Source organism: Syngnathus floridae, chromosome 14 (genome assembly GCF_059516105.1).
Source record: "Syngnathus floridae isolate MCC-2025c chromosome 14, RoL_Sflo_1.0, whole genome shotgun sequence".
NCBI lineage: Eukaryota > Metazoa > Chordata > Actinopteri > Syngnathiformes > Syngnathidae > Syngnathus > Syngnathus floridae.
In genome coordinates this window covers 11,592,755-11,607,375 of record NC_142426.1, presented here as the reverse complement: position 1 = coordinate 11,607,375, position 14,621 = coordinate 11,592,755, and the positions used below count along the sequence as shown (strand labels likewise).

Below are 14,621 nucleotides of genomic sequence, written 5' to 3'. Positions count from 1 at the left end.
GAGTCGGAATGCAGTAATATCTCAAGTCGTTTTGTTTATCAAAAAGAGAACAAAGACTTGTGTATTTACATGTTTAAAAATACTGCATGAACTTGTTCTCACAGTTGTACACAATTAAAGATATATAGTAGGATTAAAACAGACTTCACGGTCTATATAAAAAAAAGTGCTTAAGTTTGTCTATCGTTTTAATGTGCTTATTTTTGTATTCAACAGTGTATATATCATAAAGCAGATTTATTAATACCATGGTGAACTTAGCGAGCCGTGTTGAAATGATAAATCTCTTGCCGTGTTCCTCGTCATGATGGACTAACCCAACATTCTGGAAAGCTCTTGTCGCTCTCTGAAAGGAAAAAAGGCAGATATTGGATGCAGATGATTATTTTGTCAACTACTATCTGCAGCTCTACTCCATGATCATACTCACTCATAGCCGTAAGAGGGATTGATGATACGTTGCAGATCTTGAAGGTGCTGAGCAACGCTGACTGTATGCGCAGAAAACAAAAAACATTCTTCTGTTATTTTCATTGACAACACTGTAAGCAATACAGGCTTTTTTTTTTAAATTACCTGATCCACCTCCCAAACCACCAGTCCTCCCCGTTCCAAGTGAAGATCCACTTGATGTTCCTCTTCCTATTCCAGTTCCCGGCCTACTTTGTCCTGTGTTACTGTTGCCTAACCCTAATCCAAATAAGGGAAATCCAGAACTGGGTGACCCACTTGACCCGAGGCCAGAGGAGCCTTTCAGACTCGAAGTTGGTTTATTATTCATGGAGCCAGTTGAGCCAAGACCCGAAGTGCCCAAACTAGTTGATCCTTGCCTGTTTAATCCTAACCCAGTCGAGCCAAGACCAGAGGAACCTAACGCTGTCGAGCCAAATTTATTTAATCCTGACCCAGTTGATCCAAGACCAGAAGAACCTAAACCCGTTGAGCTTTGTTTGTTTAATCCTGACCCAGTTGAGCCGAGCGTTGAGGAGCCCAAACCATTTGATCCAAGTTTATTTGAACCTGACCCAGTGGACCCCAGACTCGAGGAACCCGTCCCAGACGATCCCAATTTGTTTAATCCTAACCCAGTCGACCCAAGGCTCGAAGAGCTCGACCCCGTTGATCCTAATTTGTTTGATCCTGACCCAGTTGATCCAAGACTTGAGGATCCTAACCCTGTTGATCCTAATTTGTTTAATCCTAACCCAGTTGAACCGAGGCTAGAGGAACCTAACCCAGTTGAGCCCTGTTTGTTTAATCCTGTCCCAGTTGAGCTAGGATTCGAGGAGCCCAACCCAAATGAACCTAATTTATTTATTCCTGACCCAGTTGAGCCAAGACCTGAGGAGCCTAATCCAGTTGATCCCAATTTGTTTAATCCGGTTCCAGTTGAACCAAGACTTGATGAGCCTAACCCCGTCGATCCTTGTCTGCTTAATCCTGACCCAGATGAACCCAGACTTGAAGTGCCCAACCCCGTTGATCCAAATTTATTCAATCCTGACCCAGTTGACCCGAGACTAGAAGAGCCCGACCCAGTTGACCCTAATCGGTTTAATCCTGAGCCAGTTGAGCCAAGGCTTGGATTTGAGGAGCCCAACCCAGTCGATCCTAGCTTGTTTGATCCAAACCCAGGTGAGTTGGAATTTGAACCAAAACTCCCAAACTGTCCTACACCAGCTCCCGGCAAGCCACCGAATCCACTCTGGAATCAAATGAAATATATGTTAACTTGGGAAAAACAACCTCAATTAAAAATCAATGACATGGTCACACAGCCACACATGAACTCACCTTGCCCATGCAGGACATGTTGAGCCTCCTGAGTTGCTCTGTGAGGAGTTCAATATCTTTATTTTTGTAGTTGACACTGTTTTCAAGGACTTCAATATCGCCGGTCAGTCTCATTTTTTCCAAAAGAATCCTCTCATAGTCCTTGTCGTGTTTGAGCCGAAGCTTCTCGATGGTTTCTTTGTGCTCTCGGATCATACCTGTGCGGTTTTGACTGCACACGCGGTAGTCATCAGACCGTCGCATGTTCTCAGCCTTCAAGCGGCTGTTCTCCGACATGATCTCAGACACCTGACTGCCGACATTATTCAAGTAGCTTTGGAACCTGTCTTCCACCTCTCTAGACAGACTGGTGCAGTTGGTGTGGATCTGCTCCAGATGCTCCCTCTGTTTGTCACAGGTGAGCTGGAAAGCAATGTGAGTTGGGAAGAGGGATTCAATCTTCAGTAGAAAGGCTCTTGAGACATTGGAGATGCCACCCAAGGACTGAACAAACTCTTGTTTGCATCTTAGGGTGTTGAGCTCAATCTCCTTCAGATGAACTGCCGTTTCCCTCCTTAGATTGATGGCCTCCAGGTTAAGGTTATCCCTGTCTTTGGCAATCTCCTCCATTTCCCTCTTCATGTTCCGTATTGTTTGTGTAAAATTGGACTCCACGAGTTCAAGTTGAGCATTCACCCGCTCCATCTGGAACCCACAACCTGGAGTTGCAGGCACAGCTCGAAGTTCTTGAAATAAAGCGGAAGACACGTTTTAGCATTTTTCACAGTATATCAGAAGTTGATTTGAATTGGAACGTATATTCATGAAATGATTCGGGCTGTTCACGATGAAATGTCGCACTTACGTGTTTGTGGGCAATTGCGTGCTACACCTGCCTGGTTCTTGCACATCAGCAGCTCCATATTGGTCTGTTGCTGTTTGTTGGATGGCAAAGAAAAAACAGATCAGCAAAACAGTCAAAACAATAGACCACATTGATTCAACATGAAATCCTTGTGTGAGAAACCAGAATTGTATCTTATTAAAAGACTCGTCTGGAAAAGGTAGCAGAAGTACGTATTTTCAAAACCAGCATTTTCCATATTGCGATTGTGTATGATAAAATACAAAAAAAATACTATATATATATAAAAAAACATAAATAAAAAAGTATGATGCTGCGAATTTCCGCATCACTTGTGATAAAATATATATTTCTGAAAATATTAATTAACATTTTAACGAAACGCTTACATGGCTACACATAGGGTCACCTGGCTATTTTGTTATCACCATTAAATATGCTCACGCTAAAACATCTTAAAGTTACTCACCTGCTTCTTGTCCATGTCTTGAATAAACATGACAGAGATGTTTGACAAGCGGCGAAGTCTCAGCAGGTCCCAGTCATTGCGGGTCTTCTCCGTCAGGGTGACATTGAGTAAGGTGGTCAGGTTCTTCCTCTGTTGCCTGAGGGCGACGTTCTCGATGGAGAGCCGACTGAAGCTCTCCTCCAGGTCCTGTATGCGTGTTGTTGAAGCGGAGTCCTGCGTCTTCCCATAGACCAAGAAGAGAATCAGGCTGACTATAATGAGCGATTGAATCAGCGAGGAAAAAAAGAAGATGATTTTCAAGTAGTAGCCACAGCTTTTGCCCTTTGACCGATACTGCATCTTCTTCTGGGCCTGCGGGCTGGTCTTGGACACGTGAGAGTAGCCGCTGCTATACATGAGTGCCGGTGGTTCAAACAAGGTCCAAGAGAAAGAAGCACAAGTTCCTCCTAAGCAGGATCTATGAAGACCCTGATTTATACGAGAGCAGCTTGGAGGCTCCGTCCACGTATTTGAGGGCTGGTGCCCGATTGTCTGACAGAGCGCAAAACACTTCCAAAAGAGAGCAGACGTTTCCTTTGGATGGCGATGAAAACGGGAGAATCGATCAGATTGTGGGTGAGGTGTAAACACGGGGTTGGAATTTATAAACTGCTTGGCCACACACTTCCCATAATGGGAAGTTAGTTTGACTTCAGACCCCTCCCATCATCACTCAACCTACTACCCAGCCTTTTTTGGGGGATGGCACACATGTTCTATGCATACATGCTATGTTAAAATCACAAACGAAATGTCGTCAGCCTTTTAATGAATCATATTTGCTTCTAATCTTGAATTTTTTTCTCCATGCAATCTGGTATGAACATTTCTACAGAAGACACTGCCAGTTTGAGTTTGTTATCTGTGAATAAAGCCATCCATCTCACTGTGTGAAACATGTCCTCATTCATGTGCCAAAAACATTTTTTATGGGATCATGAACAGTAATTTCCGGCGCACAGCCGCGGGGCGGACAATGGTTCATGTTGTGCTCCACGGGAGGTTCTTTGATGCATCGTGCCACAAGTCCAACATGATGACGTTGGTAAGCTGCCCTCTGTCTCACAGGACGTGTGCACGCACACACACATTCGAAATGAAAAGTAAGGGCTTGACAGTAGCAGTCACCACTTTTTTTTTCCTGCCAGGCATTGTTGATGTTCCAGACCTCATCTTGACGGGAAGCCGTAATTCATACAGATGCTGATGGCCAAACGTTTCTAATGTCCTAGATTGTAGATAAAAAGGCGGCAACAAACGCAGGAAAATGCAAGACATAAACAGAGTGTAGATTGAAATGAATTTAAAGAGGTTTGCTTTCGTACTGGAAAAACATCAAGACAGGAAGAGTGCAGTGGAGCGTTTATTCGTGGTCTATTCACGGATTGTTGGCTGACAAGGTGTTCTTGCCATCTCTGCATGTTATTTAAACAAATAAACATGTTAATTTATTGTCTCATTTGTCAATACCAAGACAAGTTAAACAGAAGTTAATTTGATAAGAACCCAATTGAGTACATTTCTAGATTTCACATGGAGAGGTGGAATGGAATGTGTTTATATTTGTAAGTCATACAAAGACTAACAATACATCCATCCATCCATTTTCTGAACCGCCTAGTCCCCACGGGGGTCGCGGGTGTGCTGGAGCCTCTCCCAGCCGTCAATGGGGGACACCCTGAACCGGTTGCCAGCCAATCGCAGGGCACACAGAGACAAACAATCAATCGGTCTACCAAGCATGTTTTTGGGATGTGGGAGGAAATCGGAGTGCCCGGAGAAAACCCACACGGGCCCGGGGAGAAAGAACATGCAAACTCTGCACAGGGAGGGCCGGAGGTGGAATCGAACCCGCACCCTCCTAACTGTGAGGGGGACGTGCTACCCAGTACGCCACCGAGCCGCCACGAACAATACATAATAAACAATATTTATAATTGTGTAATGAATAATAAATTATAAATACTAAATAATGATTTATGGACTTAGTGTTTTTCATACTAATACGTAAATGCTGATTACAGTGATTATGACTTCACTACTGCTTACGATCAAATTTGGGTTATATCAGACAACTCTTATGGACTGTGGATAAATGGAATTCACTTTCACAGCGACAGTAAAGTATAGGCATATTTGGCTCAATTGTATTGTGTAATTAATTATATTACTGTATGATTCTAATATTGTTAACATATCCATACTCAGGACAGAACTGTCTGATTGCCTCATGTTTGTTCAATGTTATTAATTTACTTTTCTATCCACAAAGTCGTCCAAACCAAATTGTGCACCAGAAATGGTAATGGGCAAGCAAAAAAAAAAAAAAAAGGCAAGCAGTCATCGTGGATTGCAGTGCCACTCAGTGGAGCACTGCGACAATTACAGTTGAAAAAAATAATTTACTTGGGCCACATAACACCTAATAAAGATCTTGATTTGTTATGATGAAACAGAAGTAAGCAAAAAAACATGTGGTCTAAACATTTGTTGTTATTATTACAATAGTAGTAAGAGCTTCCTATCATTTGCCTGACCTTTATTTGACTAGCAATGACAACAAACAGGCAAAGTGTCAGTATGCTGCGAATTAGCTCATTTGTAACTTGCTCTGAGCTCTGGTTATTCATCTCACAGACACATGCTACAATCAGATGACTGGCGTGAAGAAAGAGCTCTCTGTACTTTGCACGATGGGGAGACGAGCTAAGAGTGCATGACGAGTCATTAATACTCCTCCTGCCTCTGTGTTAACTCGCAAATAAACAACGCAGCGCTAAATAGGCAAAGTGGCGTCAGAAAGCGTGGGGACGTTTTGCTACCTTGTATGACATCTTATTTTCGGCTGTGATAGCTGATAACGTTCTTTAGAAGCGACTTTAAAGATAAAACGCGAAACAGTTAGTCACCCGCTTCTATCGCCAGCAGATGTTTTCCCTTTGACCTGCACAAAAGGCTTCTGTTTTGGTTTCCAGGGTCACCCTTTCTGCAAAGGTCACAGGTCACCCTGGTCTCAGGGAGAAGCTGTCACGACAAGTCTAAACAGTGACGGCCATCGGGGCGTAATGAGAACGGAGTCCTTATGAGAAGGGATGGACTGCACAGACGCTTGGTGATTACTTGAGCGAAAGACCTACTTTCCATATGTCGGTGTGGTTAAAGCGACGCTGCTCACGCCCTGAGATTGAATTACACGAGTGGATGCTTAAGGGAAGCGAGCTGGTCTAACTTAACATTCAGTCATGTGGTGGGTGGGTGGGTGTGGGGGACAGACCTCTATACAGGCCTTAAAGGTTAACGCAAATGTTAAGTGAATCAATAGCTGACTTGAGAAGGGCTCGGCCTGCCCCGAAATGTCACATGATGAGGTTAAATGTCCGACAAGTTTGTAGCTCTGAGCTATCACACCATCCAACCCCCCCCATAAGAAACACTTGAATGCATTCTTGTTATTGACATCAAGTAAGAAATCTAAAAAGGATGCATCGTAAAAATACTACTGAGGGACCACTGTTGCGGCAATCATAAACGAACGCACACGATAATACGAGTGCTTGACAGCTTATGAGAAAAATAAAATGACAAAAAAAATGACCCTATGCAATATGCTGCTTTAAACTGCAGCTGTCGGTGTGCCATTCTAGGCACGTGTTGACTCAACATGCACGTCGACAGAAATATTTTGCTTCCTCAACACGAGTAGCGGGTTGGTTCAAAGGTCATGTCACTTCTGCCCCCTTCGGTATCCATCACACCCCCACTGGAAGGGGAATGACAGACACGGGAGAGACTTTACTCACTGAAAGCGCTCCACATTCGATGGCTCGGAAATATTAAAAATATGTACCATTTGTTCAGGGCTTTGTATTTAATAACAGATTATGCCTTTCTTAAAGTGTCAGTTTTAAAACTGAGGTTTTTTTTTTGGTATCACTCTTACAGTTTATATTTTCTCATATCAGTGTCTATTAAATGTGAGGATTTTTTGGGGGGGTGAGAGCATTCTTTTTGAAAAAAGATCTTAATCTTATCCATGTAATATACTATTTAAAACATTTCCTATTCTTTAATTTATTTACTCACATGATAGATGTTTACATTCAATCAAATCTATCAACTTGCACTTAATCGCATACTATCCATTTGTCGAGTCTGTTTTTAATGCGTAAGCATGGAAAAGGGTTATATTAAAAAAGTTACAAAAATAACAGGAAAACATCATTCACTTGACTTCACCTTTAACGCTAACAGCATCGTGAAAATAGCACAAAATTAGCAAGGAGGTTGCAGGATACACCTTAACATGGACACAAACGGTGCAGCAACCCATTCTTCCAATCTTTGTATTACCTGCAAGTGAGCACCACACTGCCCCCTAAAGGCAAGTTTAGTTTAGCACATCCCACAACAGAAAAGACACGCGGGCAAACAGTGGCATAATTAACCTAGGGGACTTTGATTCGAATTAACACAATATCTCCTCCCCCTACCCCTCTGAGGACCTATTAGCTGCACAAAGGGGCTTGGACAATGCTTCTCTGTGACACACACACACTCACACATATTGTGGTCTCCATGGGGCTAGCTTGGTTTTGCTTTAGGACTGCCATAAAGGTGTTTGTGTGGAGGTGGAGAGTGGGGAGGCAGGCAGAATGACTTTAAATCTTTCATCACATATGAAGATAAGACAACAGGTTGCATTATCATCTGTCTTCCACAGTGCTTTCATAGGTGAAGCCCCCCCCCACACACACACACAAAGAGCATGATCAGTGCATTTACAAGCAGATTCATGACTTATCTCTTATCCAGGCTTGTTCTGGGTGCTCTCCTCCTCTTTATCTGCGTGTGACCTCGGGCTTTTGACCATAGCCAGGGTGCCAAAGTGCGTTTGACCTCTCGCTGTGTGCTCGGCGATGAGCCTGAGAAATGAGCAACGAGCATAAAATGTTAACCTTTCATTGGCAGTAAAAAAAAAAAGCATCCATATACACAAGAATTGGGAGGCTGGCTGGAAGGCTTGAGCATTTACATGAAATAGGGAAACAAAGTTGATATTTTAGCCATTAGGCTGACAGTGAAGCTTTGTGTCAGACAAAAGGCCAGCTTGCTTGTATTTGTTGCAGGGAGTAATCTGCTATTGTGTGGATGTGTGTGTGTGTGTGTTTGGAGGCCTTGGGGTCATGCTCTTTGCATCCCAGCAGAGAGATCGTCCACATTCTTCCTCTGTGTGTGTGTTGCCTTACACAGCCCACTCTTTTTGCTCTTTGACTCCAATGGCCATATAAGGCAGCCGGCACCATGGCAACCACAGGGCTTGAATAGTAGTGTCAAATCCCTCAGAACACACACATGCACGCACACACACACCCTTCCCCCTCTGCACACACTCCAGCGCCCTCCTTCCCTCCCTTTGCTTCTCGCTCTCTCTCTCTCTCACTTTGCTTTATCGGTCTTGTGCCAACACACAAATCGGCTGGAAGAGAAAACAGGAGGAGGGAAAAATGCAAACGTAGACAGCGATCCGACTTGTCTGTAGCTTTGGATTTTCTCTTGCATACTAACTGGATGTGCGGATGCCCGAAAAGAGCGAAAGTAAGCGCACCCTTGCTTGCCTCCCCCACCTCTTGCCACAGGGGAAGGCGCACACACACACATCCACACACAGATGAAAAGCAGCAGCTAGGCCGCACATCATTAGTTCTTGGTGGCCAAGCACCAACAAAAGGCTTGCAAACGAGAAGCTTGGAGCACAGCGAAGGCTTGTGGGAAGGAGGAAGCAAAGGAAAGGACAGCACTTCCTAGTGTCGAGCACATTTCCCTGTGTGTATGTGTGCGTGTTTTTTGGAGGTCAACTTGACAGTCCAGACGTGTTTTTTTTCTTTTTTTTCCCATGGAGCCTTGAAGCAAAGCCTGCAGCTATAGGAGCAAATGACGTGGAATAGCTCCACTTTGTGGGTCACGATGGTGCCGCTGAGAGGATTACGGCAGAATAGAAAAGCTGCACTCGCTCTCTGGATGGAGGACAGGACGATCTAGCGGGAGAGGATTTATAGCGACGGACATATTCATGTTCAATCGGAGGTAAGCGGGGAATGAGTTATATAAGGAGGACAGCGGTATGGGGAAGAAGGAATTCAACGGCCATTAGCTGGAAAAACGTGTCTTTGTGCGACATTTATCACCTCATGTCATTTACAAGAGCTTTCCCATCTTTCCACAGTCGCTAGTGGACTCATTGTTTACAGTGAAGAGGATCCCTCATCCGGATTAGAAGGCAGCAGAAGCAGCCTTAAGGCTTGGACAAGACATTGACATTTAGAAGCAGAGACATTTTGCTAAAAATTGAAAAGTTACACCACTCGGACTATTTCCAGGTCATAGTGCAGTGGGAGGAGACCGTTCTTGTTTTTTCCTGCCAAACACCCCCCCTCCTGTTGTTTTCCCCCCCTCTCTCATTACTATCTCCCGTCAAAACCTGTGGATAATTTTCGTTCGTTTTTTTGTTAAAAAGCTTCCAAAGAAGCGTCTGCTGATATTCATGTTACCTTGACGATTCTTAGCTGCCTGACTGTGGCGTGCTCTTCCTCGGTGGTTCGGTAACCAAGCGATGGCCATGGTGAGTGGGGGCTGGGGAGATCCCAATGGCGGCACCAACGGACTGGGGGAAAAGGGCTACCTGAAGCGGGAGGATGAGGACGGCTCTCCCCAGGCGGGAGGCAGCGACATGGAGGCCGGGGAGGACGACAAGGCTTGCGTTTTGGACTGTGTGGTGTGCGGCGACAAGTCGAGTGGGAAACATTACGGCGTGTTCACCTGTGAAGGCTGTAAAAGCTTTTTCAAGAGAAGCGTACGACGTAACCTCAGCTACACGTGCAGGTGAGACGGCTAATGTGTGTTGCCGACATTTTTGTAGTTCTTTGGAAATCTCACTAAAGCACATAAGCAAAGATATATTTCTCTGTAGGTTCATTTGTTGTCATGCTGTAGATTACGGGTGTTTAATGAGCTCCTACACAACAAGCTGATGGACACCTTGTTTTGGAATCAAAAGTCAAGAACAATAGTTTGGTCAAGAAGTGTTCCTATTACTGTAATAATGTAACAACAAAATTAAAGCATCAGTGCATTGCATTTCCTGAGCACACACTGTATTTGAAAAATAATTTGTTTCCTAAATGTTTTATAATATTTCTTAGGGGGTGACAATATTTTTAACGACTAAATCTAGAAAATAAGTGCAATGAAGGGAATTTCATACTTCTGAACAATACCCGGGGGAGGATTTCACAAAAGTACTTGATCCTCACCAACAACTATTCATTTTCAGGTCTAATCGAGAGTGTCAGATTGACCAGCACCACCGCAACCAGTGCCAATACTGTCGTCTCAAGAAGTGTTTCCGAGTGGGCATGCGCAAAGAAGGTAACTCTTTTTTTTCCTAATATGGCACCGTATGGGTTCTTTAACTTCAAAGTTTGATTGCCAGTTAGATACTGGATTGGGGGGCGGTTATTATCGTTAGTTTTGGGACTAATTCAAATCAAATAACCGCGCCTAGGACATAATGAGTGTCAACAAAGTCGGACGTCGTCAGAGTGGCTAGTATCTGACATGTCTGTGTTGTTTACCTCCCATCGAACAGAAAAAGAACATAAAACAAGTTAATGAGACACATGATTGCTCCCCGTGGAGAAATGATCTTTGCCTGGGTGCGTCCATGGGGAGGTCAGGGTTCAGGGTCAGCCACAGAGTAGCATTCCCGTGGCTGATAGGAATTCAGCTTGTTGCTTTGTGGCTAGCTGTAACATGGTCACGGTGCAAGCATCGTATCGTTCTCTTGATAACGCTTATCGAGCAGTGGTAAAAGGAAGAATAGTCGCATTAAGGAGGTTTAATCTGCATCCCGGCTAATCGGTGAACTCCAGTCTGCCTATAATCTGACATATACCGATGGTTGAACCCAGTTTTAACTTTTTTTCTCTCTCCGTTTTCTTTCCCAAATCCACCCTCCACCCCACCCTGTTCATCTTTGTCTGCCCAACTCTTATTTTGTTATCCGTGAACCCTCCTCTCCTGATGTCCCCTTCCCCCTTGGTCCCCCAACCAAACTACAGCAGTTCAACGCGGCCGCATCCCACCGCAGCCTAGTCTCAGCCCGACCCTCACGCCTATAGGTGGCACCAGCGGCCTGGGAGGCAACGAATTCTACAATAACAACAACGGAGGGAGTGGCGGTCAGCCGGTTTCCGAGCTCATCTCGCAGCTGTTGAGGGCCGAGCCGTACCCCAACAGCCGCTACGGGCACCAGTACAACCAGCAGGCTGGTCCCGATAATTCCATGGGGATCGATAACATCTGCGAACTTGCCGCCCGGCTTCTCTTCAGCACAGTAGAGTGGGCCAGAAATATTCCCTATTTCCCTGAGCTGCCAGTGTCTGATCAGGTTAGTAAGAGGTCTATTAATAACAAGATCTTGATGGCAGATGGTACAAATCCACACAGTGAAACTTTTCGTGACCCCAGGTGGCCCTGCTGAGGCTGAGCTGGAGCGAGCTGTTTATCCTCAATGCGGCCCAGTCGGCCTTGCCGCTCCACATGGCGCCCTTGTTGGCCGCGGCGGGCTTCCACTCGTCACCCATGTCGGCGGAGCGCGTGGTATCCTTCATGGACCAGGTGAGGGTGTTCCAGGACCAGGTGGACAAGTTGACCCGACTGCAGGTGGACTCCGCCGAGTACAGCTGTCTCAAGGCCATCGCGCTGTTCTCACCAGGTGACAGCTCTTTTTCATTCATGCCAAATGAACTGCAGCGCCATGATTTACGTAATCACTTCCGCCCCCTACTGGATGATCGTAGTGAGGTCAAATACCAACCCTGGTAACTTCCTGCTCCCTCTCTTTCTCCACTAGATGCCTGCGGTCTGACAGATGCAGTCCACGTGGAGTCTCTCCAGGAGAAGGCTCAGGTAGCTCTGACCGAGTACGAGAGGATGCAGTACCCGAGTCAACCTCAGCGCTTCGGCCGCCTTCTCCTTCGCCTCCCTGCTCTACGCGCCGTACCCGCCAGCCTCATCTCCCAACTCTTTTTCATGCGCCTGGTGGGGAAGACCCCCATTGAGACGCTCATCCGAGACATGCAGCTCTCCGGAAGCTCCATCAGCTGGCCCTATGTGCCTCTGTGATTGGAATTATTTTTCCAACTGTGATCCATTATGTTGGCGTTGCTGAGAATTTGACAATGCAGCATCCTCGATAAGGATGGTACTGATGGACAGAGCGCACGGTTCTTGCCGTTGGAAGACTTGGAAGTTCAAATTAAAGTCCCAATGATCGTCACACACACATCTGGGTGTGGTGAAATTTGTCCTCTGCATTTAACCCTTCCCCGTGTGATTTTGATCCATCCCCTGGGGGAGAGGGGAGCAGTGAGCAGCAGCGGTGCCGCCCGCGCTCGGGAATCATTTGGTGATCTAACCCCCAATTCCAACCCTTAATGCTGAGTGCCAAGCAGGGAGGCAACAGGTCCCATTTTTATAGTCTTTGGTACGACCCGGCCGGGGTTTGAACCCACAACCTTCCAGTCTCAAGGCGGACACTCTACCACTAGGCGACTGAGCTCGTCATTTGGGCGGTGGGTGTGAAACGGTTCACGCTGAACAAAATGAAGTAAAACCAAGGAAAATTCACCAAAGTTCATCCTCGGATCAATGCACAAAAACAGAGAAGGACACTATCGTAGTCTCTTGTGTCTGCTTGAACGTTAGCTGGTCAATGATTTGTTCCCAGCAGTGACAAGAGACTAATACCTCATTTAACATCAGGATGCTTTCATCTGATATTTAAAATAAAAAAATAACTCTGTAAATGTTCCACACCAGAAACCGCCTTCTTTTTTGACAACCGATTTGTTATTCGGTCTAGGACTCGTACATGCATCCTAAACATTCATCTTTGTTGCTTCTTTTCCAGAATGCACATATTCAACATTGGAACAAGCTCTGTCTGAAAGAGAAATCGTTGTAACCATTATCTTAATGCGTATCAATAAGTTCATAAACACTACGAGCCCTATTTTCATGCCCATCTAGCGCCAAGCGTAGTCTTAACTGTTTTGGAATTGTCCTAGACTCGCACAGGCGGAAGAGGGCGTTTGCGCCGTTGTGGAAGAGCACACAGCCTCTTGACCAATAGAATCACAGAAGTAGAAATTGACTACCTAGGGTCCGTCCATGAGATTAGGGCACCCAAGGAAAGTATATTTAGTCTGAACTGCAAGATCTCCCCATACGAAAGATTTTGTCAGCCGTGTGGTCAGTTGGAGACTGCCTTACACCCCCAGTCGTGCATCTGTATGGGACCCCACCAAGGGTGATAAACTATTTAATGAAAGCTAATAATTTGTTCAGTTAATTGATTTCTCAAGGGATTCTTCCACGCTGTTGTCATATTCATGAAATGCAATGACATCACTGAGCTCACAATCCGTCTGCCTGCACCTCAGTCCAATCCACCAAAGTTTCATTAGACCACCTTCGCCACAACTTTGACCTACTTTTAGCTAGACTAAAATTTGGTCACCAAATTGCCAGATGTGCCGGGGGCGTGCAATAGAATACGCCAGAATGCCTACGAAGGCATAGTGCAGTCTACCAAATTGAAAAGCACGCAAAACTAGACTTGTCCCGTCAGGAAAATAAAGATGCGCCCGTTTTTACGCCGAGCACATGGGCACCAGTCTACGAAAAATAGAGCTCAATGGGTTTACATGTTGGAGCTTTGTGTGTGTAAATATATGGAAGCCAACTTTGATTTCCTTTTGCATGTTCTGTTTTGGAGCGCTTCTCAGTTGTATCATCCTTTGTGTACGTAATTCCTTTAAATATCAGTGTTGCTATCTGTTAGCTCCTCGTTGCGTTTCTGTGTTTACATGAATACCTCTCTCTAAAGATCCACGTTATCACTAAAGACTGAGTGCTGTTGTACATGTGAGGTGACTGAGGATTTAAAAAAAAAAAACTGCACAAGATTTTGAATACCAAAATGTCACATGTCCACCACTTGGTGGGCGAAAGAAGGCCCCTGATTCAGCAGCAGGACTTACCTCACACTAGTAGTTTTGAGACGCTTTGTTGTTGTAACGAATATCAAATATTTTAGAAGAAAGAACACAAATGGAGCATAATCCTTTGGCTTCTTGTTTTGATCCTAAAAGTGATCTGGATGTGCTTATTTTAGTCAAGTCACAAATCCATGTCATTCATGAAGATTATCTCAATTAACGGTTTCTCTTGTTTTTGTGTTCCTGAGTTCTTATATTTGAGTTTTATGTATATGGCAAGGATATTAAAAGAGATGGCAAGTGTGTCTTTTGTTATGTATGTTTTTTTTTCTTCAAACTTGTTGAAAAAAAGTGTTGCAATTACAGCTGTATGACGAATGCCAAATAAACACTGCAACGTGCACCACAAACGTCT

At 44.8% G+C, this 14,621-nt stretch overlaps 2 protein-coding genes across 5 annotated transcripts; one reads left to right on the top strand and one right to left on the bottom strand.

Annotated features, from left to right (window-relative positions):
- Positions 1 to 57: 57 nt before the first annotated feature.
- On the bottom strand, positions 58 to 9,984 carry plvapa (plasmalemma vesicle associated protein a). 2 transcript variants are annotated; one of them, XM_088397277.1, is made up of 7 exons: positions 9,695 to 9,984; positions 3,108 to 8,068; positions 2,639 to 2,708; positions 1,795 to 2,519; positions 577 to 1,705; positions 431 to 491; positions 58 to 346 (listed from the first exon to the last, which is right to left on the bottom strand). In XM_088397277.1, the coding sequence occupies exons 2-7, from the start codon at positions 3,501 to 3,503 to the stop codon at positions 313 to 315; spliced, it is 2,415 nt and encodes an 804-aa protein (XP_088253403.1). In that variant the 5' UTR covers positions 3,504 to 8,068; positions 9,695 to 9,984; the 3' UTR covers positions 58 to 312. The 2 variants fall into 2 exon arrangements, with proteins under 2 accessions (XP_088253403.1, XP_088253404.1); XM_088397278.1 differs by lacking the exon at positions 9,695 to 9,984 and adding an exon at positions 9,332 to 9,469.
- Positions 8,560 to 14,616, top strand: nr2f6a (nuclear receptor subfamily 2, group F, member 6a). Of its 3 annotated transcripts, XM_088397286.1 has the most exons (7): positions 8,562 to 8,741; positions 9,046 to 9,230; positions 9,370 to 10,025; positions 10,477 to 10,571; positions 11,264 to 11,592; positions 11,673 to 11,919; positions 12,058 to 14,616. In XM_088397286.1, exons 3-7 carry the CDS (start codon positions 9,757 to 9,759, stop codon positions 12,327 to 12,329), a joined length of 1,212 nt encoding a protein of 403 aa, XP_088253412.1. In that variant the 5' UTR covers positions 8,562 to 8,741; positions 9,046 to 9,230; positions 9,370 to 9,756; the 3' UTR covers positions 12,330 to 14,616. The 3 variants fall into 3 exon arrangements, with proteins under 3 accessions (XP_088253413.1, XP_088253412.1, XP_088253410.1); XM_088397287.1 differs by having other exon boundaries at positions 8,560 to 9,230; positions 11,267 to 11,592; XM_088397284.1 differs by having other exon boundaries at positions 8,562 to 9,230.
- The last annotated feature ends 5 nt before the right edge of the window (positions 14,617 to 14,621 follow it).